This window comes from Euprymna scolopes, chromosome 24, assembly GCF_053919585.1.
Source record: "Euprymna scolopes isolate OS-2025 chromosome 24, ASM5391958v1, whole genome shotgun sequence".
Classification (NCBI taxonomy): Eukaryota; Metazoa; Mollusca; class Cephalopoda; order Sepiida; family Sepiolidae; genus Euprymna; species Euprymna scolopes.
In genome coordinates, this window is record NC_136505.1 from 1,943,186 (window position 1) to 1,971,128 (window position 27,943).

Here is a 27,943-nt window from a genome sequence, read left to right on the forward strand (position 1 = left end):
TTGCTAAGTACGTATGACTTCTACCCAGTTATGGCTGACGGAACGAGAGCATGTTACTCCCTATGGATTAAATTAAGTATTCCGTTCGAAATTTCGGGCAGATTCACAAATTCGAAAAAAAGATTACCGAGTTCGACGAAATACACCTGAAGAATCGGAGGTTACAAACACCGAAACGATGTGAAAATAACATTCAAGATGAAAACAGTAGTCCGAAAAATCCAAATAATACGAATAATAAATCCTCATATAAAAAATTACAAAGAAAGGATTTATCCTGCCTTGATAGAGTTCAAAATAGATTTCGTTGCCTCGTAGCGGATGCCCTTTTATCTTCCCTACAACCTCTTTCTCGCAAAAGAGATGTTGCGAGTTTGTCTCTGTTTTATCGTTTTCTTCATGGCAAGTGCTCAGCTGAGCTCCAATCTATGGTCCTCGCCAAGGTTTCACAAGAAACACCCGTCTAGCAGAAAACACTATCACTAGTTTTCCCCCACTCTTTATCTGTGCCTAAACCTAAGCGTAGATTCCATGAGCAAAGCTTCTTTCTTAGAACTGCACGCCTATGGAATTGTTTTCCGTTTTCCTGCTTTCCAGCTAACTACAATATGGTTGTCTTCAAGTCTAACGTAAACAAGTTTTTGATAAGCCGTTTCATATAAGTTAACAAATTTACCTAATCTCCATTACTAACGGTTACTATATTGTCCAATTGCTACTGTACACTCTTTAACCCTTATCCTCAAGTGGCTTCTTGGCCTTGATAAGTGGTGATGCCTATGTAAAAAAAAAGCCTTCGAGAAACAAACGTCGATTAAAATAATAATATACATTCATCGCAAAATCGTCATACGATATTTAAAATAAGGCACATCTCCTGTCAAAAAAGAAATAGGCTATCTCTAATCTAAAGAAGGAGAACCAGAAGTGAACAGGAAATTAAAATTCCGAGTATCATGTTTCCCGGAATGTAAATAAAAATTACTTCACTCAAATGTTGATAAAATGATTATCACTTTAGCAAAAAAGAGTAAACGAATATACAAGGCACCTCTACTAGTCATCTATATAAAAGTGAGAATATGCGGTGTGTGTGTGCGCGTGTGCGTGAGGACACTTCTCAACCTATATACTCAACAAAGTTTTGATCTACAGACTTGAAATTTGGTATATAGGGTACTCAGACATGTGGAAATCTTTTAATCAGTTTTCTTCTTTTATGAAGTTTGAAAACACCTTTTAAAGATCTTGGCAAGCTGGTCTTATAGTTATCGTACTTGTCTCATTGCTTTGGTTTCGATCTCAGCTCCAGTGCTTTTTTTTTTTTTTTAACAAAAAGTGAACTGTTTAGAAAAATCACAATACTCGCATGCAAATATCGCAGTTTCTTTTCGATTTTTACTTAATTCTTTCTAAGGAATTTTACGTTATGTTTTATACCGGGCAACGTCGGGTACATCTTCGAGTCTTATCTATAAAATTAAGTCATTGCCCCTATTTCATTGGCTAGTATAACTTTTTATCCAAAAAATGCATATGCGATTCTATTTCTTTAAGGATTTAGGCCAATTCTTATAACGTGTTTTCAGAAATATGTTTTCCTTTGTTTGGTAAAAGCGCCCATTTTTGAATCAAATCGATTATTACTTATTCTAGTTGGGAACAGACCACGGTGCATCGGTAAGAAGCATAACGTGCCGCCGTGAGAATCTACTGTTGATTTTATAAACTCATATTTATATACAGGGTGACCCCAAAAACGGGCCCCAACTCTAATTAGGCCACGTTTCTTAGTGTTTGTCCGAATGACATGAAACTTTGGTCATAACTAGTTTATTATATTCAAAACATCACATCAAAACACTAGGGTCTTTGACCTTTTTTTCTCCGTTGACTGTAAAATGCACAGAAAAACAATTGAATGTCCTCTGTTTTTTAGGGGCCACCCTGTATAATGACTTAAGTTAAAGTTTAAAATGCAAAAGTCAAGTACAATTGTTCAACTGTGCTCTAAAACAAAATATCGATTTTGAACGCGCTGTTATTATATCCAAGAACCTATTGTTGATTTTATATGCCGGATATTTCTACTTGTGCAATGATAATGTCAATATATATATATATATATATATATATATATATATATATATATATATAATTTAAAGGAGATTAGAACAATAGTCTAAAGAGCTGAGTGTATTTAAATGTAACAGTGAAATTACTAATTTAATTAAAATACAGGAAATAGAAAGTGCTCGTTGTAATTTAGATATATAATAAGGTCGATAGTTAAATGTCCTAGAGCTAATACACACACACACACACACACACACAAACACACATATATATATATATATATATATATATATATATATATATATATATAGTTATCCACATACAGTACTGTTTCACTGTATTACAGCTAATCAGTGCGACTAAACTAGCACCCATTCTAAGCAAGGGATTAAACTCACAGCAATCTAGTTTATAGTTGGCAGTTCTAACTTCCAACCAATGAAATTGGAACTTGTAAACGACCTCATCGAAAGCCTATTTATATAAACACCCGCTCATTGCCTTTACAGTGCTCGACCTGCTTGATTTTTAAAAACAAACAAACAAACAAGCAAAACAAAGAGTTCGGCATTAATGCTTAATAAGCAGCGGGTGAAATCATTTTTCGAAAGTGCTCTACCCGAGGAGCGGGCTGATATATATATATATATATATATATATATATATATATATATATATATATATATATGTATGTATATATATATATGTATATATATATATATATATATATATATATATATATTTATAATTGACAAAACTTTATATTCCAAAGTACATGATATTTTATTCCTTTTTGATGTAAAGGAATCAAATACAAAATTGTCAACATCATGTATTTTGAAATATAAAGTTTTTTGTCATTTATTCTATTTATTGCTCTGTATTCACATTGAGCTTCTTATATACGTATTGATATATTATAAGAAAAATATATTTCTACAGAAATATATATATATATATATATATATATATATATATATATATATATAATGATTTTCCACAGCCGAACCAATGTCGCAGCCCACAAGAGCCAAGAAAGTCAACAAACCGGAAGTCCAAGACACGAGTTTCGCCCTCATTTGGGCTCATCAGTTAGATATATCCGCGCTCAGGATTTGAAACCCGAACCTCTTGCATGCTAGGCGAGGTTCGTGTTTAAAGTCTTGAGCGCGGATATGTATAACGGATAATCCCAAATGAGGGCGAAACTCGGGTCTTGGACCTTCGGTTTGTTAACTTTCTTGGCTCTTGTTGGCTGCAACATTGATTCAGCTGTGGAAAATCATCATATATATATTCTCTCACACTTTCTGAATATCTCTCTCTCTCGATATATATATATATATATATACATATATATATATATATATATATATTAAGTAATGTGATTTACAATTTAAAATTCAAAAATTTAAAATTATTTTTAAAATTAAAAAATCAAATTTTAATCAAATTAAAAATCAGTTTCATAAGAAGGAACAACAACAAAATCAATTATCTGTACGATCGTTTCGGAAATCCGTGCTTTTTATTGTAATATACATGAAGTTATGTAGAACAATTATATATAGTTTTTTTGGTAAGCACGGTCTCCTCATCAGCAAATTTAGGAGGATTTTTATTGAATTTAAAAGACACCACAAATAAACCTAGCATTAAAAGTAAGGCAGATGAATCTGAAAATATATATATACAGGGTGTCCGTAAAGTTACTATACAGTCTTATTGTTTTATTGTATTATATTTGTATTAATAGTTAATATTTTTTTTTTACAGGTTTATTTAATCAAGCATGCCTTGTAAGACTGTATAGTAACTTTACGGACACCCTATATATATATATATATATATATATATATATATATATATATATATATATATATATATATATATATATATATACCTAGCATGAAAACATTGACCTAGAGATCCATATCAAAAATATACTATGGATACGTAGAAGGTGATTAAATAGGAAAGAATAGAGAAAAATTCAGAAAGTATACAAAAGAAATGAAAATATATATAGGGAGAAATATATAGAAATAATAATAAATAAAATTGTATAGAGAAAAATGAATGTATTTTATTTACCTTCATCACTTTTACACACACACACGCACACACACACACACGCACACACACACACACACACGCACACGCACACGCACACACACAAACACACACATATATATATATATATATGATTAATCATTTTATGGTGACGCCGTAAGTAGTTCTTGTTGAAAACTGAATGTGTTGAAAATGATGTTTTGTGGATGAAAGCTCTGACATAAAACATAACCCATTTTAGTTTTCGGAAAAATTCCCAGACAATGATGTCAGCGCTTATCAAAATATAAACAAGCCATAACACCAAAAGAGATGAACACTTTACTAATGTATCTTGTGTGACATCATCTTGGCTTTGGATATCCCTTGGTTATTGGCAACACTAAGCAAACATTACTCCGATATATGAGAACGCGTTGGCTTGAAATCAATACACCTTTAAACAGTGTTTGCCTCTTTAAGAAATATAACACACGTACCAAATATGCTCGTCTCGTACAACGCCAACATTTATCAACAGTTATTTGGCAGTGAGTTCTAGATAAATCCCAGAGAAATGCACTGAACCATTTTGAATATCACACAATTAAGATCATATAACTTACGAAATTATTAAAATCCTAAGTGATACCATACCTTATATAACCCTATCTGAGAGCCCATCTTTCAAAACCCTCGGTCTACTATTTACAAGGAATGTAAACACCGCCAGATTCAAACAGATATATTTAAGACATTGCCAGGGCTGCCAGGGCTGCCAGGGCTGTCGCAAAGATAGGTTTCTCTGCTGTGGCAGAAAACTATTTAGACCAGGGAGCATCCTATATTTTACAAAGCCACAATTCATTTATGCATGGGGTATTATTGGTACGTGGGCTTGTGCATCTACTGCTCGTCTTTAAATCTAAGACAGGATCCAAAAAAGAGTTTTAAATCTAATAGGTCTCTCACTATCTGCCAAGCTCAAACTTCTGCCCCATCGCTGCAAGTACTTTAATAAAATGCGCTCTAATGAACTCATAGCAATTGTGCCCCCCCATTTCAACGTACATACCGTCAACTTAACCAACAAGCAGTAAAATCTCATCGCTTCACTGTTGAGACCCCTATTCATCTGAGTGTTTTCTACTTTAAGCCTTTATGATCTGAATTATGATGTAGACGATTAAAAATGTTTATTGTTAATTTTAATTAGTTTAATAATTAATTAATTAATTAATAATAATACTATGATTAGCTTCAAAATGGAAAAAAATATGAAGTTTAATAATATATAGTTTAATAAAAACTACCACTGAGAACTTTTGCATTTCATAAACTTACGTTAATTATTATGAATAGTGTTTGAAAAAAGTGTATTTATGACAACAATTGAAATCCTTCACTCCCTGAGACAGATGGTTGCATTCTGAATATAATCAATGAACAGCTGGAATCTGAAGCTATATGACATCTGTCCAGACTCTAAACAATATGAGCAGGTAAAATTATAGAAGAATAAAAGGCCAATCAAATGAGTTATAGTTTGTTTAAACAGTTAAATTAAATTTAGCTTAAATTTGCAGTTTTTGAAAAAAATTACAAGTGCGGACTTTCTTTTTGCCGCCTGTGTATCTCTGAAAAACACAGACATAAAAAACTTTCTGATTTTTTTAGATAAGGCTTAATTATTTATTAATTATTCATTAATTATTTATTAATTAATCATTAATCTTTTATTAATTATTCATTAATTATTCAATGATTATTTATTAATTATTCATTAATTGCTTATTAATTATTTATTAATTAATCATTATTATTTATTAATTGTTCATTTATTATCCGTTAATTATTTATTAATTATTCATTAATTATTTGAATGATTCGAACTACTGTTCTCATGTTTGTTATTTTAAAAACGTTTCGGTCGATGTAAATTCCAAACTTCTTCAGATGTACTTTGTCAAACTTGGGGAACTTTCGGTCAAACTCGGGGGTCTGCAGAGAATTTCAAACATAACCCTTAAATTAATCCACGGAGGAGTAGCATATAACCGAGTAGAAGTAATGAGTAATTCCCAATTCCATCCTTAGTATCGCCTACACTGAGAATTGGACTTACACCTCTAGAAACACTAACTTTTGACAAGTGCTTTATCCGTTACATCACAAGTCTTTGTAGACAGACAAATCCAACAGAAAAATTTTAACACCTAGAGCAGTTCGGAGGTTAATTGTGAAAATAACATTCAAGAAAAGAAAAGGAAACTAAATAATCCAAATGATATAAATAAAAATAAAAAAAATGTTATAAAGATATTTTGTAGGTTTTTAGGCAGTAAAACTTACGAGTCTGGGAACACAGTACGAAATTATGGTGCCAATCCAAGAAAAAAAAAACTATTATAAGAATCCAAAGATTAATGCGGAAAGTTTGGGTTACAGTCTTGGCTCAACGAAGTTTGTTCTCTTGTAATGATCTGATCTCAACGACACACCCATCTGTAAAGTTGAACGGAATTGTAATGCTATTTCAACTTAATATATTACCCATATCGTTAGTTGAAACGATAAGAAACTGGAACGATTTAGCTTTTTCTGGATATTTTCCCAGTTTGGAATAGTTTGGAGATGCGTACAAGGATATTAGATAAGAGATTTTGTCTGTCGGCTAACCGTCGAAGAAATAAACAACTGCTTTCCGTTTTAAGTTGATTCAATGAAGGTTGCCAACTTCAAATGTAATTGAGTTATGCTCGATCGTATATATATATATATATATATATATATATATATATATATATATATATATATATCAGAATAATGCAATGAAGTTGATCACAGATTATTGAATCTTGTGGTATCAAGTCTTAGAAAATATTTTGGACATAATATTTTATATAAGACAAGTCCAACCAAATAAAATTACTCAATATACTAGATAGAGTAACTTTAAAATCAAAAGTTTTCTATATTTAAATTTCATTGAGAAAAATATAATTTTTCAAAACAAAAATTTATTATTTAAGCAAAGAATACAATTTAAATTGATTTTCGATGCTGTCTCATCTCTCTAGAGGAACATCATTAGCTAAATATTAAATCTATATATATATAAAAGGCAAAATGTGTGTTAGTGTGTGCACTTTTTGTGTATGTCCGCCAAAGGCTTTTTCCGCCGGGCTTCTCGGTCGGCTCACTCCTTCTTAAAACTTTTTTATATGCTGTCTAAATCATAATATCTACGACTTAAGAACGGGGGTTGTGTCTATCTTTAATTTGCCCGACTTTTACATGCTATTTTCGAGATTTTTTTTCGATCACCGCGTCTCCGTTACGCTTTTCAATATAAAAAAAAGCGAATACTGGGGCGGGGGAAACAGAAACTGGCTTTCAGCGCCAAAGACTTAGCTTTCTCGCACCTGTCAATTATACTTTATTAACGTTAAATTAAGACAGCCATCACTTCCTCTCCCCTCGTGTCCGAGAGGTTAGGTGTCTTGTTTTTTTTCCCTTTCGTTTCCACCTTCGCGTCAAGGCTTAGGGTTCATGCCTACCTTCCTACAAAAACTTTTTTTTACACCTTAAAACACCCACGAAACGCCGGGTTCCCCTGCTAGTTAAATTATAAAATAAAATTAGAGACTTTAAAAATAAACGGTATGTTAAATAAACCGTTTGGGCATATTTTTCTGTGTTTCTAATTAAAGGAAGAGAAAAAATGAAAATCTTATATATATTATGATTAAATGTTTAAATAAAAAAGGATGTAAGAAAGAAAAAGCGAAAAAAGATAAAGAAAAAAAGCCATTAGGGGATATTATTTTAGCATAGCGCGCGAGTAAGCGTAGTATAGAACTGAGCGCGACTAACAACTTGCAGCGATAACACATCAGTCAAAGGTGTTTTGAAAAATGATATTTTTCTGAATTAAATTTAAATATAAAAAACTCTGTCTGTCTGTCTGTCTGTCTCTCTCTTTCTCTCTCTCTCTCTCTCTCTCTCTCTCTCTCTCTCTCTCTCTCTCTATATATATATATATATATATATATAGGTAGGCTTATGCCTGACGAATTCTCACCATAATGAATCGCGGAATATTTTGTGTAGCTGAATTGCCACATATATTTTATAACTTACTATATATATATAATTATGAAAATATATATGGCAATTAAGCTACGTAGAGTCGTCCTTTTTTCAAATCCATTTCACGTCTTTACGTATGAAAGATAGATGACACTCTAATTTCTATATATATTTCCAGGACTTACTACCTAGCTCTGCTACCGTATTATGCACTATCGAATAAAATAGTGGAAATCGATAACAAAAACAATATATCTCCTTATAATATTTGATATGAATACATGAAAAAATAATTATTAATTGAAGTATGATACTTGACTTTTACAATTTAAACTTTAAGTCAAGCTATTATATTGAACATTTTTTAATAAAATACGCAGTAGTTCTCTACAGTGCAATGTAAACAAAAATGTATTGTGAACTAAGTCCTTGCGAGCAGCATGGGAAGCTTCCTTTTTTTTTACACAGTGATCACCACTTATCAACATATAACCACTTATCTAGTGAGCATGGGAAGCTTCCTTCCGCTACACTGAGATAGGTACCCAACTAGAGCAGGCAATAACTCGATTTGATTGAAAAATGGGCGATTTTATCGATTTTGATGACTATAAAAATATGGGGATATGAAACATTCGTTGATCATCATTCAATCCCAGGAAACGTCGGATCTCCCTGCTAGTTCTGATATAAAAATTCTGAGCTATAAGGTATAATATAATATATATTTTTGTCAAATGTTGAAGAAATAAACAAGTGCTTTCCGTTTTAAATTAATGAGGGTTGCCGATTACAAATGTAATTATGTTTGATCATGTTGCAGTGTTGCAATTGTGGAATGGAAATAGAAATGTTGGAATGGAAAAATAATGACAACATTCATTGATAAAGTATGCGAGGAGTAAGCGGGTAAAATAGAAAGTGTCTACTTGGAGATGGCTGGCGTTTTTGGAATCGGAATTGAAAATCGGTGTTTATGAAAAACTAAGTCCATCATTATTTTAGACCGTTTTTTAGTTTCATTTTCATAGACACGCAGGATTCAGTCATAGAGATATTTTTCGATAGCGTAGTACAAGCTTAAGAATTATTTTTGAAAAACGTTCCTTAAGACAGTTCTCCCCCGAAACGATGCACTTGTCAGGAAATCTTCCGCAGGTATCTTTAAGAATTTCGTTTCGGTAGAAAAATGTTACGTGGCCATTACGCTTGAACCGTGTCCGTTACAGTTCAAACATCTCTCGGACCCCCACTCTGTCCGACACCGTCGAAAAGGAACAAACAAAAATAAATAAATCCGACTCGCTTTTTTTTCTTTTTTTTTTAACACGTCATTTATTATAGTCCTTCTTTATCCCGTCTCGACGCCAGCTTAAAATTATCTCGCTGCTATATGTCTTTCTCACCTGGTGCTCTTTCTTCAACCTCACGCTGGCCACAGCAAGCAAATTATCGCTTTCGCCATATACGTTCGTCTCCTTCGGCGTCGACATTTTTTTTCTCTCGACCACTTGGTGTCCTTTTTTGTCTTTTTCTTATCACACGCCCGCGCACATTTCCTAATACGCATGTGTGTTTTTTTTATCATCCCAGGACAGCTACCTTGCAGCTGCTGATATTTTTCTAAGCGCCCATACGTGCTATGTTACAGAGAGAGAGAGAGAGAGAGAGAGAGAGAGAGAGAGAGAGAGAGAGAGAGAGAGAGAGAGAGAGAGAGAGAGAAAGACAAGGAGATTTCGTAACGTGTGAAAGTAAACTACACAGTGTGAAGTGGGTGGGGAGCTGAAAAAGGAAAATGTGTCATCGTGTATAAACTATGTTCATGTTTATTAGCAATCATTTGCTAAACAATTCTGAAACCATTCACAGGTAAGTATCGGTATAGCAAAAGCTATTCTACACTAACACACCACTTCTCTGATGATATTCACCCAATATAAACAAGAGTCTTATCAGGAAACACCTTTGATGTCGGTGGACATGTCAGAAAAATTGAGACGTCTACCATTGTCAGAACTCTTCCTTATGTTGTAGGTAAAGTCGGAGATATCTGCAAAAGAGACGCAGACTGTTTTCATGCAATCTACAACACAATCTGTTCACAAAGAGGATTTTGCACGTGTACAAAGGGTTACCTCCCTTGGTTGAACTTGACAGGATGCGAGCTAAGTAAGTAAGAAACATTTTCTTTCTGCTTGTTTTTGTTTTGTTTTGTTTGTAATCGGAGTGTCTGCTTGGCGTAGTAGTTCTAGACACGGACAATAAAATCGCCGACGAGGTCAATATCCAGCTGAAATTATCACACCCACTTTCGGGATTATGCCTGTAAGAAGAACAGTATGATGCTTCCCCCCACAATTGCTTGCTGCTATTAAATTTGTTGTGATAACATGTACTTCTACATTGCAGCAACCCAGAACTTGTGCTTTGGCTGTTCGTAACAGTCAGAGATACGTCTCTGACAATCATTCCTGTAGAGTCTGGGCCATTTTGAAGCTAATTTGCCTTGCAATTTTAGGAGATCCATTCACACAGGCTTTACCTCCTTTCTTTGAGAAGGGATTTAATTTTTGTTAACCGTCTGACGCGCCTCCACAGGGGAATGCCGACGCGGTTGCTTAAGAATTGTCATTTAACGAGATTGCATGTTCTCTCATAAGCTGTGTTTTCTGATTTCAAACTCCAAACCTTATATCCAATCTTCCTTGAGTAAAAATACAAGCTATCCACGACATAACCCTCACCAGCACGATAACAGCAACTCATTATTGATTGTGATGTAAGCAGAAGAGTTACTAATTATGAATCCATGCATGGACAGAATTTTTAATTCTAATTTAATCGGTTTGTAAAACTGCATGAAACTGTTGAGTTGACATTTCATTATTGCATGAAACACTTGTTCGTCAAGATGGACAGCATCAAACCGATTATTATGAACCAGTTATAATTCACAAGCACTATTAATAGCTCGCACTTTTAATACTCCATTAGCTGCTACTGATAGTTGATAGGGCACAAGCATATTTTGTCACTGGAAATTACTCATACATATGAGATGTCTTAAAAATTTCCAGACTTTTTCCATATGCGCACTTTTATTGATAGTACACACATGAAACTGTATTCCGATTTCGAAGAATTCTCCTCCGGCTGCAATGCACTTGTATCGTTCCAACAAATTTTGGAACATCCCATGGAAGTCCTCTTGTGTGATCGTGTCAATGACAATCATCTCAGCATCTTTCATCTCCCCAATTGTTTCATAACGACAACCTCTAAGGTTTTCCTTGAGTTTAGAGAATAACCAAAAGTCACAAGGTACACGGAGATTGAGCAACTGTCTTGATGCCCATTTTGGTCAAATAGTTTAATCTTTTCTGAGCACCACGCAAATATTCTGCATTTTCAGTTTCTTGCGAATAATTGTCCGGGATTGAATGAAGATCAGCAAATATTCCACCCTTCAATAATTGTATTTTTATCGAAATCAGTGAAATCGTTTGTTTATTAAATCGATTGATTCCCTGCTCTAGTAAGGGTCCATTCTCCATCTGCAGTGTACTGGGAGGAAGCTCTACATGCCTCGTCGCAGTAACTTCCTTCACAATACATTCATTTCGAACGCGCCCCTGTTTTATCAAAGAACCAACTGTTGATTTTATTAAGTTATTTTTACATAATCACTTGAATCAAAGTTAAAGCTACAAAATTCAAGTATCATGGTTCAAATGTGCTCTAAAAAGAAACATTCACTTCGAACGTGTCCCTGTCTTATAAATGAATCTGCAGTTGCTTTTATAGGCTTTGTCTTTCTGCTTGGGCGGTGATACAAGCACTCAAATGCACTTGTAATGCTCGGTTGTAAAAAAGTGTTAACTTTGGTCGAAATCAAACTTCCTTCTTAAATCGAATTATTTCAATTATCGATTTTCGATACTTATCGGACGCATTCCAAAACAAAATCGACGCAAGAACGCTCCCAGACACATTATTACCTTCATGTGAAAAAAACAATCGACCCAGTCGTTTTCGAGTCTATAGGCATTCTGTTAAACCAATTCATTGTAGAGACCATCATATGCGGAAAGCGTTTACTCTAATAGATTATTTCCTAGAATGTTAGTATTTGTTAGGTAAACCCCGGGCAACGCCATGTATAAATCATTTATTCAGTTATCTATCGATCCATCTATCTATTTATCTATCTATCACTACCTATCTATTTAGCTATCTTGCTATCTAATTGCCTATCCGTCTAGCTGAGTAAACAAAAAATTTAACCATATATTCAAACACTACCATGTTTGAATATAAGGTTAAATGTTAACTAAATTAATTAACCTATATTTATATAGATTATTTAGTTTTTTTTTTTATTTTGGAATCGTTTGAGATTAGGCTCTATCATTTGTGTATTCACTTCTTTGCGAACTGTTATCCTCATCTTTATATTGTTGTTTCACCACGTTTTAGCCAACTCATCTTCTATCCTTCTTCAGAGGCCGTAGCGCAGTGGATAGAAGCGTTGCATCTCTACGGTCCCAGGTGGTCATTACCTGAAAATAGCGGTTAAAATCCTATCCAAAGCAGGTCAGAGTATTATTTGGCAAAAACGTGGTGAGACAACAACAACGATGGAAGGCAGTAATTATTGTGGATAAAGTTAAGAGACCCAGCATCCCTATCCCATTTAGGTTAACAGCCCGAAGAAGGCCAGAGGATGAGTTGGCCGAAACATGGTGAAACAACAATAGCTATGAAGATGAGGATAACAGTTTGCAAATGAAAGAATACACTAACCTATAATTTATTCATTTCTTTATTTCTTTGGAATATCACCCAACCAACTTATACGTGACTTCTCGGTATGCATAATCAAATCACGAAATATTGTGTTCCCGCATTAAACAAGCCTAAAAGATGGATACACCATAAACTTACAAGCTAAAACAAACGTTCTAACTTTTTTCAGTGCCTGTTTTCTTTTCTTTATCTATTTTTAATAATCCTCTTGTCCTAAAAACTAAAATTTAATTCCATTCTTTTGTAATTATTCATAGTTGAAGCATACGATTGCTTTTTTCTTTTAATCCTATGGATCTACAAAGTAAATTAGTTTTTCTCTATCATAAAATGCGTACAAAATTCGGAAAGATTGGAGGATGAGTGGCAAAATACTCTCGATCCCAATATCACATAAAAGGAACTAAATTCTCCTAATCACCGATTAAAATTTAATCACGTGATTATTGAAAAGTTTAGATTGTTTAAAATAATAAAAAGTTATATTTATATGTTTAAAATAAATAAAAAAAGTGTTTAGTATTTAAAAAAAAGTTCTGTTTATATTGTTTATTTTAAAAACATCTGCTTATTTAAAACTGTTAACTTATCAAACATAACAGTAATAAAGGGAATTTGATTCTTTTTATGTGATGTAGGGATCGAGAGTATTTTTCTACTCAATCTCCAATCTTGCCCCAAATTCCACTAATATCACAATGCTGCATCCACGTTTGCATTACCGTTTCATCTGATTTCACTTATATAATCGAGTACCAGGCGCTGTATGTTGTTGAACATCACTTTTGGCATTCGTTTGCGTGTTATCTTTCTAGTTAGAATTCTTACGAGAGAAGCCAAAAACAGATTACAAACATGCCCCAGGGAAAGTATTTAATGGAACAAACTGGATTCGAACTTGGCACACCGAGGTTGTCAGTTCATGTCGTTAACTGCTAAGCCATCGTTACCTCTCTGTTGTTGAGCATCATTCATTTTGAATGAAGCTAATGATGATGGTTGGCATTCGTTTCCGTGATATCTTTTTAATTAGAATTATTTTCAAAAAGACATCGGTGTTTACAGAAGGGATAACATGAAGATTGTCAACATCCTTAACTGATAGTGATTTTGTGAAACGAATTGCATTTGAACGCTGTCACTCATTGTCGTTAATCACTAAATCACCGTTACCCCCCGGCGCTGTATATAGGAGGTCGGTTACACCCCCCGGAAGAAAAAAAAAGTATCTCCCCTGATCTGGACGTACATTCCACCGTTATCTGCCATGCCCTGCCCTGACCGGAATATACATTAATCTGAGGACTCCTTAGGAATTTAAATTTCGAGAAACGTCCTCCCAGGGTAGCTGATATCTCCACTAGCATCATCTATATGATAATCTCCATTCAATTTTAGAATATCATACGCTATAACTGTGTGAAGACGATGACATTTCTTGGCACGCTTTCACCCCACAAATAATTTAAACTACAACGTCATTATCTCCCCTGTACAAGATATACACATTGTCATTATCTCCCTTGACCGAAATATGCGACCAGAGTCTACTTGTGATTTAATTACCTAGAAACTTTCTACTTTTGAGGAATACGGTTCAACTCGCCTTGTATGCATAGTGCATCAGGTACTAGGTACACCTACCCGCCCACATTCTGTTTTCATCCTCTTTGTTAAATTCTTAGTGCTTGTACATTGATGATCTTTTAAAGTAACGCATTTCAGGTGAAAATATTATTACATACTTATAGATTAAAACGAAATTAGAATGGATTTTAAAATTTAATTCAATTTTAGTCAATTGATGTCAGGGGAAATAATTGTCAGAGTAATTTGCCATACCAAATTATTTACACAACTACATTAAAACATGATAAAATCAGTCCAATCTTAACAAATTCCTAATAAACCGCCCCCTTAAGTAAACACTTCAGTAAATCTCCTCACTAACGTAATGTACTTGCAATAACCCTTATCCCTGAGTGGCTTCCGGGCCTTGATAAGTGGTGATCACTGTGTAAAAAAAAAAATATTTCGATACATTCTTTTTTTTTATCGTGCAATTATTTTTCTACTAGATCATTTTCCGTAATTTTTTTAATTTATACTAATTTTGCTATGCCACGTAAGTACGTAATAATGTTTTCACCTGAAATGCGTTGATTTAAAAGTACAAGACCCCGAATTTTTTTTCTCTTCCTTTTAAAAAATATGACATGTTTGATTGTTTATTCTACTCTTTAAAAGCGTTTAGTATCATGCGTGTAATATGATAATTCGTGCCGAACGAAGTGAATTAGGACGACAGCGATACCGAATCTTGGAGCCCTTCAGCATCGATTGTTTACGAAATCACCTCAAGTGTTGACTGTTTATCTCGTACAGCTCTCAAACGCACGTCAAAATCTCGCCCACGATATTCGAAAATCTGGCACCTCAACGTGCCCTGTTATTACAAAAGGGTAGTAAAGAAATGCGCTAATTTAATAAAAACGATCTTGTTTGTTTACGAGAGAGAGAGAGAGAGAGAGAGAGAGAGAGAGAGAGAGAGTTGCCCTGTTATCTTTCTAGTAAGAATTTTTGTACAAAACTTCGCGAAGAGACCACGTGATGGTTGCCAACATCCCTAAGTGAAAGTGTTTCGGTGGAACAAACTAAATTCGAACTTGGCACTCCCAGTCCGTGTCGTTAACATCTTTTTTCTTTTCTTTTACTCAAGTTCACTCCTAACAGGCATATCGTCACTTGGACTTGGTAATGAGCTACTAGTTGGGACTATGTCTAGGAAAGATTAACAAGATGCTTGTTTACGTTACATTTAAATTTCTGCATTCAGTGAATCAGATTACAGGAAGGGAATTCCAAAGCCTAGCTGTTCGAAGGAAGAAACTATTAGAGTAGAACGTTTTCTGGAATTTACGGAACTTAACAGTGAAGGGGTGAGATTTTGTTGCTAAGCGGGCTTGTCGGGGATATGTATATCGAGGAGGCACAAGTGCAACGAGTTCATCAGAGCACATTCAATTAAAATATTTGTAAAAAAAGGCACAGAGATGCAACATTGCGGTGATGGGACAGATGTTGGAGATTACTTAACAAAGTGGAACCTATTAAATTGAAAACTTTGGGGGCCTATTGAATAGGGAGGGACGAATGGCAGATGCGCCAACACTTATGTGGTAACAATACTCCGTGCATGCGTCATCTGCTTCGTTTAGTATTAGGCAGAAGAGAGAGAGAGAGAGAGAGAGAGAGAGAGAGAGAGAGAGGGGGGGGAGAGAAAATAGGGAAAATTATTACAGTGGTTGTATTTAGACGAGTCCTAATTGTGAATGTTTTACAATGATGAGAAAACCATAGATTGCAGCTCAGCCGGACACCTGCCATAAAAATAACGCCTCTTCTGCGAGAAAAGGTAATACGAGATCCACAAAGGTGTTTATGACCAGTTTCAATTAGTCCTAAAATAATGATTTATCGCCCTCCGACTGATGGTCATAATATTTTCATCAAATAAAAAAGCAATTTTAATTGCCTTTTTATTTGTTTATATGATTAAATGTCGTCCTCGCTCGTAAGCTTATAATAGTTTACAATTGGTACAAACCTCAGACTTTGTGCAGCATGTAGGATTTTGTCGGAGGCAAACGAAAAAAAAAAGACAATGGCTGATACGCCTAATTATACGTTGACTGATCTCGTGAAATAACGAGATTTCTCCTTATCTCATATGCAAATAAGATGCGGCCGGTTTGAATAAAAAACTTGTTTTGCAGAGATGGGGCGAATTTGGAATCGTGAGGTTAAACAGCAGCGTGATGATCTTAATCACAAGAATTATTAGATAAAAGTACGGGAGAATTAGCAATCTTCTTTTGAAAGTACAGAATAGTTAACAATTTATTATCTAACAATATTATATACGACATAATCACTGGTCAGTAGCAGGTGGACAATACTAGACGGTGTATGTCATCTCCCCTGACCGTAATGTACATGTGGATGAGGATTGTACGTGGATTTGATATTCCCTGGAAAATACCATTTAGGATCAGATACTTACAGAGAGGAGCACGTGAAGGTTGCCAACATCCCCCGTGAACATATTTCTATGGAACTGATAATATTCGAATTTGGATGAGAGATTGCACCACGTTTATGTATTTAAACGATATATCAAGTTGACAAGAAAGTTCTTGCGGTTTTTAACTTTTTAGATTCAGATGAACATATCTTGACGCAAACAAACATTTCTTGATCGAAATAAGCACCGTCAGATTAAACACACTTTTGCCAACGCAAAACAAGTGTATTTATGCCAGTAACGTAAAAGTCTTGCGTTCAGGTGGCGATGAAGTCACTGAATGCGTTTTTAAAATCACTTAGGTTTTTGAAGCATTTCTCACACAGAAAGTTGTCGAGATGCTTGAAAAAGTTGTAGTGTGAGAGGTCTGGAGAGTATGGCGGATGAGGCAGAGTTTCGTAGCCCAAGCCGTTTAACTTCTGCAGGGTTGGTTTAGCAATATGCAGTCGGGAATTACCATGGAGGGGAATTGGGTCTTTTTCTGTTGACTTATACTGGATGTTGTTGTCGAAGTTTCTGATGCATTTAATCCATTTGTTGACAGTACTTCTCCGCCGAAATGGTTTCACTTTCATCCAAAAAGATTATAATGGATGAGACCTGTCGCAGACCACCAAACAATCTTTTGGTGCAACTCTGGCTCCGGGAATGTAGTGAAGCTTCGTCCGCGTCTAACCACTAAACTGAGTGTCGCCGGTTATTGTAAGGAAGCAACTTTTCATCGCAAGTCACAATCCGGCCGAGAAACGAGTCGTTCTTATTGCGTAAAAGAAAGGAATATGCCAATTCATAACGGCGTTTCTTTTGGTTGTCGTTCAATTCGCTCGGTGCCCAGATATCAAGTTTTTTTGTCTTTCCAATCTTTCTCAAGTGGTCGGATATCGTCGTATACACAACGTTTAATTCAGAAGCAAGTTCTCCAACAGTTGTGCGTGGATTGGATTCGACTAAGGCTCTTAATCTATGTATTTCTGTTGTATTAAATGCTAGCTTTTTTTTCTCGTCCATAAATGTTTATTTATCTACCGAGTTGATTGCAAAAATAGATTACCTAATTGTACTCATTTTTAGTTCGTGAGAGGGGAATCTATCACCATACTTTCCCTTAAACACGTCAGTTGGACTTTTATTAAGTACAATACTTAATAGTTTTTTTTTTTTTGTTTTTTGATGGAGAGTAGAAAACGCATTGTGGATGCGTTATCGGCAGCTCCTGTTACTCTCGCTTCTTCTTTTTTGTCCCTCAGTCCTCATTTTTTAAATGAGTGATTTTTCTGACAAAGGGAGAAGAAAAAGCTGTTTTCTAGGTTGGCAGTATTATTGCGCGAACAGTTGGCAGAGTTGGTGGAAATTTTCTGTTTCTATGTCTATCCTTGTAGCCATGTCACTAGTAAGGGTGCTGGGGGTAAACGTTTTGTCTGGGCTGACGTTATCCGCCTGATAGTCAGGGACCCGAACCTTGGATTAACCACTAAGGAGGCTGTCCTATCAGCAGGTGCAAAGTACTGGGGCTGCTGTATTGCCATTTGGTGAATGGAATCTGGACCATGCAGTAGCTTCTGGTGGGGCCTCTCGATGCCATACTAGTGGGTAATTGTTACGGCTTTACCTTATCATGTGCTACAAAAAAAAAAGTCTTCGTTTCTTTTTCTCTCTTAGTTTCCCCTCTCTGTCCTGCTCTAAGTAAATCTGTCGACCTAGTCCACAAATTCCAAAATTTCATCATGACAAGTTTCAAGAAAAAATACACGATTAAACCCGGTTCTCCAACTTCCAACGTAGACCCCTACTACCATGTCCCCTTCTCCAACATCAGGGGTCTTCGTTCTAACCTTCCAGAGGTTGAAACCCAATTACAGGAGACTAAACCAGACCTTTTATTTTTAAGTGAAACTGGCATTGGACAGGCTATTTCCCTAGATGAGTTTGCAATTACAGGATACTCTAACTTAACTTCTAAATCTGACCCCCAAGATCGCCATGGGCATGGAATATGTGCCTATATTAAAGATAGCTTTCCATGTGGGAGGGACATCTCCAGGGAAGATCCTAACTTACCCTATATGTGCTTCCGGGTTGCTTTAGCTCACACTACTGCATTTATATTTACTCTCTATCGCCCCCACAACAGCGGAGTTACTATCTTTCAAAGCATATCTGAGAAAATTGACCAAGTCCTTTCTACTTATCCTTCAGCTAACATTCACGTATGTGGAGACTTCAATGTTCACAACGTCGAATGGTTGACCCACTCAAACAAGACTGATGATTAGGGAAGGTTCTGTCATGATTTCTCCATTGCCTATGACCTCACTCAGATTGTTCAGGAACCTACCCGTGTGCCCGATAATGACGGCCAGTATGCGAGCCTACTAGACCTTTTTCTCACAACTTGCCCTGAACTATGTTCAGTTTCTGTTCTGTCGCCTCTTGGATCTTCCGACCACTCTGTTGTATCAATTAAGATAAAAATGAAATGTAATAAGTCCCCAGACGTACCTCTTCATCGTACAGTATATCGATACACTAAGGCTGACTGGGATAGCTTCCGTACATTTATATCTGATCTACCTCTGCATTCCATGTTTAAAAAGGATGTGTCCTCTATAGTATTAGACCTAACTGAATGGTTAATTGTAGGTATTGACCATTTCATACCCTCTAAAAAGTTTCAGCAAAAACCTAACAGCCAGCCATGGTTCTCTCCAGAATGTGCTGCTGCCATTGCGCACAGAAATCACTTTTTCCACTGCTTCAAACGTAATAGATGTATGGAAACTAAAGCCGTTTTCAGGACTGCCATCAACCATTGTAAGAAAGTAATAAGGAACGCAAGAGAGTTGTATGCTCAATCTGTTAAGTCCAAAGTAGCTGAGCAGCGGCTTGGTTCCCACCTGTTTTGGCAAATAGCAAACAGAATCCTGAACAGAAGCGTGTACTCCATCCCAACTATTATCAATTGACCTGAGGTAATCTCGTCAGCATCAGACAAAGCCAAACTCTTTGTCAAGAACTTTGCAGCTAATTCTACCCTTTGCGACCAAGACCGCCAACCCCCAATATTTCCTCCTGTATCAGAAAACACGCTATGTGATATACGTATATCTGTACGTGATGTTGCCAAGCTAATCAAAAACCTTGATTCCAGTAAAGCAACTGGCCCTGATGGTATTCCAATTATAGTACTCAAAAAACTTCAACCTGAACTAGCTCCCATACTTACAAAACTGTTTAAACGTTGTCTTAAGGAGAATAGTTTCCCATCTCCCTGGAAAATCTCATCAGTATGCCCTGTATTTAAGAATTCAGGTGATCGCTCATCCCCCTCTCAGTACAGGCCAATAAGTCTCCTGTGCGTCATGAGTAAGTTGCTAGAATCTGTGTTAAATACAGAAGTAATCAAACATCTCAACAAAAATAACCTTCTTAGTGACACTCAATATGGTTTCCGTTCTGCTAGATCTACAGCAGATGTCCTTACAGTTATATCGCATAGGATTAGCAAATCTCTCGACGGTGGCAATCTTTCTAGGGCAATTGCTCTTGACATATCTAAAACCTTTGATAGGGTATGGCATAAAGGTTTACTTCATAAGATCGCTAGCTATGGTATAGCTGGAAAAGTCTTCTCAATTATTAAATCATTTCTTTCTGATAGGTTCATAAGAGTAGTAGTTGAGGGGCAAAAATCAGAAGCTCACAGTATTAATGCCGGTGTCCCTCAGGGATCCATCCTGGGCCCAACTCTTTTCCTGATCTACATTAATGATCTTCCAAATCATATCCTTACATCATTTGTAGACATTTATGCTGACGACACTACCATTTATGGTACCACATCTAAGACAGTAAACGACCAAGTTCTCTCCAATTCTCTCTCTTCTAATCTTGAGCACGTAGTACAATGGGGAAAGGAGTGGCTGGTTACTTTTAATCCATCTAAAACCAAGCTTCTCTCTTTACATCATCAACATTCTAATCCACATTTGTCATCAATTGAAATGAATGGCTCTCGTCTTCAGGAGGCCTCAAGTTTTGACAAGCTTCTGGGCTTGACCATTACTCCTGATCTTAAATGGAACACATATATCAAATCTGTTGCCAAGGCCGCTGGAAAAATGGTGGGATCTTTCTATCGATCCAGTAGATATCTCACTGCTGATGCTATTCTTTATCTATATAAGAGCCAGGTACGTCCAAGGATGGAATACTGTTGCCACATCTGGGCAGGAGCTGCTAGAAAGGACTTGTCCTGCCTTGATAGAGTTCAAAATAGACTTCGTAGCCTCGTAGGAGATGTCCTTTTCTCCTCCTTGCAACCTCTATCTCACAGAAGAGATGTTGCGAGTTTGTCTCTGATGTATCGTTATTTTCATGGAAAGTGTTCAACTGAGCTTCAATCTATGGTCCCCCCTGGCCAAACTTTCACAAGAAACACTCGTCTAGCTGTAAACACTATCAATAATTTCCTCCACTCTTTATCTGTGCCTAAACCTAAACGTAGATCCCATGAACAAAACTTCTTTCTTAGAACTGCACGACTGTGGAATTGTCTTCCGTTTTCCTGCTTTCCGGCTGACTACAATATGGTTGTGTTCAAGTCTAAAGTAAATAAGTTCTTTATGAGCCGTTCCATATAAGTTATTAAATTTACCAAATTTTCATTACTAATGATTACTATATTGACCAATTTCTACTGTACACTCTTTAACCCTTATCCTTGAGTGGCCTCTGGGTCTTGATAATGTGGTGATGCCTTTGTAAAAAAAAAAAAAAAAAAAAAATAATCGTTGCCAATATCGGATGGTCGACCACTACGTTCATAATCTTGAATTCAACGTTCTGAAAAGAAGACATAATTATTTTAAAACGATTGTAATTCAAACGGTTAGATAGAGTAAAAAACACTCTTAGCTATGATATATAAAGTAAAGGTATTACAACGAAAAATTATTTGAAAATACATCATTCGAAAAATTAAAAATGAAAAATTCCGCAAAAACTTTCAAGTCAACCTAATATTTCGTAAGGATATGGCTTTTTATATTTAGATCAATCAATATTTTACACTTGTTTCTTTTGTTACAGATCATGAAAAACACTAAAACACTGGGAATTGACAATGAGTTAAATATTTTAAGTCAATTTAAAATATCTGCAATACGAAAAGAATTTGCAATAAATAAAGAGCTTTTGAATTTAGTAAGCCAGAAATTTCGCAATAAATCATTACAATAGAAATAGATTTAAATTCAGTTAAAATTTTGACATTTGACAAAGATGAACTCTGTACGAAATATGTAAATGATAATGAAGGATAAATCGTGGCGTAAACAGAAATAACGTTCGAGAGAAATATCAGAAAACGGGGATCGGGCTTAGCGATCGGTCGTCATTGTTACATCCTAGGAAGTGAGATGGGTCGTCGATCTCATCGACAACAACGTCGATGTAATCGACAACAATTGAAACCAGAGAAAACCAGAAAATAACCGAGGAAATAAAGTTATATAAAAGATAACCAGTTCTCGTGATGCACTTTCAGATAGACATGTATTTTTTCACAGCATTTTAAGCTTAGGTGTCAACCACCAAAAAAAAGGAAACTATAAAATAAGGTATCCGCCACTATCTGTGCACGATAGACAAGGGTATGCTAAGTGTATTAGATACATACACAAGCGCACGCACACACGAAATGCGCAATGTAACTTACACGTTTCTCTCTCTCTCTCTCTCTCTCTCTCTCTATATATATATATATATATATATACATATATATATATATATATATATATATGCTATCCTATATACGTCTTTGAACATGTTCATACATGGCTATGGTACATTTTGTTGACATTTGTTAACCTGATTCCTTCTAGAAACTTATACTTTCGGATTTGATCGCAAAGGTTTCGAGCATTAACAGTAAATCTGGTAACATCGAACTGATAGGATTCGATCTTGGTACACGCAGTTATGAATTTGCGTTGTTATGTACCACCATCACTCCAACATGTTATTTGAGCTAGAAGATTATTATTATTCTGTAGATTCAATTATATTTGTTTTACAGAGAAGAATTAAGTACAAAAGCAATAAAATCGGACCAGAGAAAACATGACTGATAAGTCACATGTTAGGTTTTTTAAGTAGTCGAATGGCGTAGGCACAAATGATCAGTTTGAATATATACAGACATAGTTAGGAGTTAGGAGTCCTGAGCAAGTTCTCAGTTGTGGAAGCATTCATTGATAAAGAAATGGCGTAAGTACAAAAATTAGCCGCAACAAGATTAAAAATTTAAGATTAAAGATAAAAGATTAAAGATTAAAGATTAAAGGTGGAAAAAAATAATTCGCTTGTCTGAGTTGTTAGAAAATGGCTTACATTTTCAAAAACGCATCTGGAATAATTGTTGTTTAAGGTACTATATCTGTTTATTATATGTGTTAAACACACAAGCATTACATAAACAACTATATAACATGTACACGATTTGGTCCCCTCGTTTATCCATACCTATTTTATATACACTCGCTATACACTCCATAATGTCATACAACCTCTCCAGTATACAAACACCCCTATATATATATATATATATATATATATATATATATATATATATATATATATATATATATGTATATATATATGTACATATATATGTATATATAAGAGAAAGAAAATTAAAACTGTAAGTTAAACTTTACAATCCAAATTTACTGTTCTACTGAATACCCCCCCAAAAAAAAAAACAATTTACAAAGTCCTTATTTCGTGGAGTTTCAAGAAATGCTATTTTTGTTATTCTTCTCATCAGAGAACATAAACAAATCAGCAAATTATATTTATAGCAATGCTAGAATATGCTGGTTATGGCATTAAGCGAAACCACGATTTATTGCTGTTATAAATTGTCAAAAAAAGAAATGAAAAAATGTTGAATATGAAAAAAAATATAAAAAAAAACACGTATAATGTTTTAGCTTTCATGAAAATTCTCTCAAGTTGATCCGAAATGCGAAAATAGTTCGTTGGAGAGAATGAAGTCCAAAATTAAGTCCAGCGTGACGATGCATAAAATCCGATTGGAAAGCTTTTAAAACAGCTTAAATAATGAAAATTGTTTTTTCCGGATATATATATATATATATATATATATATATATATATATATATATATACATATATATATATATATATATATATATATATATATATATATATATATATATTGGAGAAGTAAAGATATACTGCCTGTCTTCTGTGTGGCATTCAATTGCACCGATTGAGGTTAGCAGTTTTTTTCCAAAGTGTGGATCGTGCTACACATTCCTTTGATACTATAAACAAACCATTTGTGTGGATTTCATACATCGAAATCTAAGAGAGAATTTATATATGTATATATATATAAACATATATATATGTATATATATACTTGTATATATCGAAATTACAGAGAATTTATGCACACACACACACGCACACACACACACACACACACCCCCACACACACACACACACACACACGCACACACACACACACACACACACACACACACACACACACACACACACACACACACACACACACATATATATATATATGTTTTAATTATTTCCACTGCGAGACAACATTGCAGCCAGCAAGAGCCACAAAAATGTCTGGCAGTGGAAATAATTATACATTCTCTCACACATTCTAAAAATATATATGTTGATAGGCAAATATGATTTTCCGATTGCATTTAATTCTACCAATTTCTAATTTAGTGGTTATTGATTTTATTTTATGTATTTGTTTAATTTTTATATTTTTTATTTAAACCTAATATTTGAAAACAATTTTCATTAAAATTGATCCATATTTATATATGAGCTTTATACATTTCTATTATAATTTAAAGTACTACATTCACTTTATTTATTACCAGATATGCCAATTAGATTTACTTGAAATAAATATATTTTCCCTAATTTAATCATTTGAACTTATTTTTTTTGCCTTTATATGTATTCTTAATATCTATCAACCATGTCGAATAAATTTATTTAATTTTTTATGACTGTAAATCGTCTAAATATTCAGTATCGTTAAGTCTTTTTTATTTTAGGATTATTTAGTTTTTTTTTTACATATGTTTCAACCCTTCAAATATATATACATTTATTTATTTTGTTTATTTATTTTTTTAATTCAGGTTAATTTTTTAAAAATTATTTCACTTATTATTCTAAAACGAAATCTTAAGATTAATTCAATGTAAGCTATTATAAATTTAAAACCGTATTTAATATTTTATTTTATTAATTATTAATTAACGTATTTAATATTTTATTTTATTAATTATTAATTAACGTTTTAAAATATTTACATGTTTCAACTCCTTTCCATTTATTTATTTTGTTTAATTTAAATAATTTTTTATTTTTTCTAAAAATAAATCGTAAGGTTAATTCAATGTAAGTTATTACATATTTATAAACGTCTTTATTTAATATTTTATTTTAATAATTATTTATTAAATTTTTTAACATAATTATTTAAAATCACACCTAAAAATTATTATGACAAAACTGTAATTATTATTAATAATATATCAATCAAAATTAATAATTTTCCGCCTAATAAGTGTAAATTGATATTACTATAGTTTATCTTACTTGAATAAATCAAATTTCTACTCGTGTTTAATTTTAAATACATCATTTATCCTAAAATAATTTCTTATTTAAATTAATTGAATGTATAAAAAAATAACATACAAGGATTTAATAGTAATCATGCTATTATTTTATAAGAAATTTTGATATGGTAATTTGAAAATTAATATTTCAGCTTCTCCTACTATCCTTTTTTATTTTTTATATTATTATAATTTATGATTTTAAAATATTATTTTCAACTAATAATTATCAAGTCTGACATAAATATATCATCATTCTCGTCATAACAAGATTTACTATTCATCCTTCTATTATTATGTTAAGATTATTTTAGAGCATAAAAACGTCATGTTTACATTCCCAACACACCATTCTATATGTTTATTTAATAATTGAAGAAATTTTTATTATATTTATTTTTTCAAATATAATTTTAAAATAATATAGTTAACCCATAACTATCAGGTTAAGATTAAATTCTAAATGATTGTAAATATAAAACTCAATTTAATGTTCTAATTTATTATATATATATATATATACATATATATATATATATATATATATATACATATATATATCCTATTACAAAGAATGATTTTATTGCTAATATTTATGTGGTTTATTTATTTGAGTATTATGCTTAAAGAAATAAATAGTAAGATTGACAACATCTTGAAATTTGGAATATAGGCCTCTTGTCATATATATGTATATGTGCATATATATATATATATATGTATATATATATATAAAGACACACACACACACACACATATATATATATGTATGTATATATATATATAATCACGTCAAAAAATGAAACGATTTTCGTAAAATCAACAAAACTGTGCAACATAAAGAACGGTCTGAATTTAGGTAGGTTACAAGCAATTTTGGATGTTTCGACAGAATCTGACCCAAACTAAATCAAACCAATTTCAGGTGCTTCGACAGAATCTGACCCAAACCAAATCAATTTTAGGTGCTTTGTCAGAATCGGGCGCAACTCAAACCAAGCCAATTTTAGGTGCTTCGACAGAATCTGACCCAAACCAAACCAATTTTAGGTGATTCGACAGAATATGAACCAAACCAAATCAAACCTAATCAAACCAAACCGACTTTTGCTGAATAAAACCTAAAACTCGAATAGGTTTAGGTTATGGTTAAGGGAAAGCAACTCGGATCAAATTCTAAAGAAGTACCCAATTTGTAATAAAAGTAGTACTCCGTCCAATTCGCCTCCTAGGTGACTTGTGGGCTACTAATTTGCACAAATATCGAACTGTTTTGTTCCCGTATTTTTGAATTGTGCGGACCAGGCACTTGCTGGTGAGGACATACCGATTTAATGAAAGAATAAAATAATTTATTTCAAAGAAAAGTTTTCATTTATATGTAAATAAAACAATAAAAATAATTTATATGTAAATAAAATATTAAAAATAATTTATATGTAAATAAAACAATAAACATTAATTTACATGTAAATAAAACCATAAAAAATAATTTATATGTAAATAAAACAATAAAAAATAATTTATATGTAAATAAACAATAAAAAATAAACTTTATGTAAATAAAACAATAAAAAATAATTTATATGTAAATAAAACAATAAAAATCATTTATATGTAAATAAAACAATAAAAAATATTAATATGCAAATAAAACAATATAAATAATTTATATGTAAATAAGACAATAAAAGTTAATTTATATGCAAATAAAACAATAAAAAATCATTATATGTAAATAAAACAATAAAAAATAATTTATATGTAATAAAACTATAAAAATAATTTATATGTAAATAAAACAATAAAAGTTAATTTATATGCAAATAAAACAATAAAAAATCATTATATGTAAATAAAACAATACAAAATAATTTATATGTAATAAAACTATAAAAATAATTTATATGTAAATAAAACAATAAAAGTAAATTTATTTGCAAATAAAACAATAAAAATCATTATATGTAAATAAAACAATAAAAAATAATTTATATGTACATAAAACAATAAAAAATAATTTATATGTACATAAAACAATAAAAAATAATTCATATGCCAATAAAACAATAAAAAATTATTTACATGTAAATAAAACAATAAAAAATACTTTATATGTAAATAAAACAATAAAATTA

General features: G+C 33.2%; 1 protein-coding gene across 2 annotated transcripts in view; it reads left to right on the forward strand.

Moving 5' to 3' along the window:
* The window catches only part of LOC145246568 (uncharacterized), an 896,698-nt gene that overhangs the window by 451,119 nt on the left and 417,636 nt on the right, over positions 1 to 27,943 (forward strand). For both annotated transcript variants that reach the window (XM_080108171.1, XM_080108172.1), the window contains one exon: positions 10,255 to 10,389. In XM_080108171.1, coding sequence (XP_079964297.1) covers positions 10,255 to 10,389 — 135 coding nt within the window. The remainder of the gene's footprint in view (positions 1 to 10,254; positions 10,390 to 27,943) is intronic.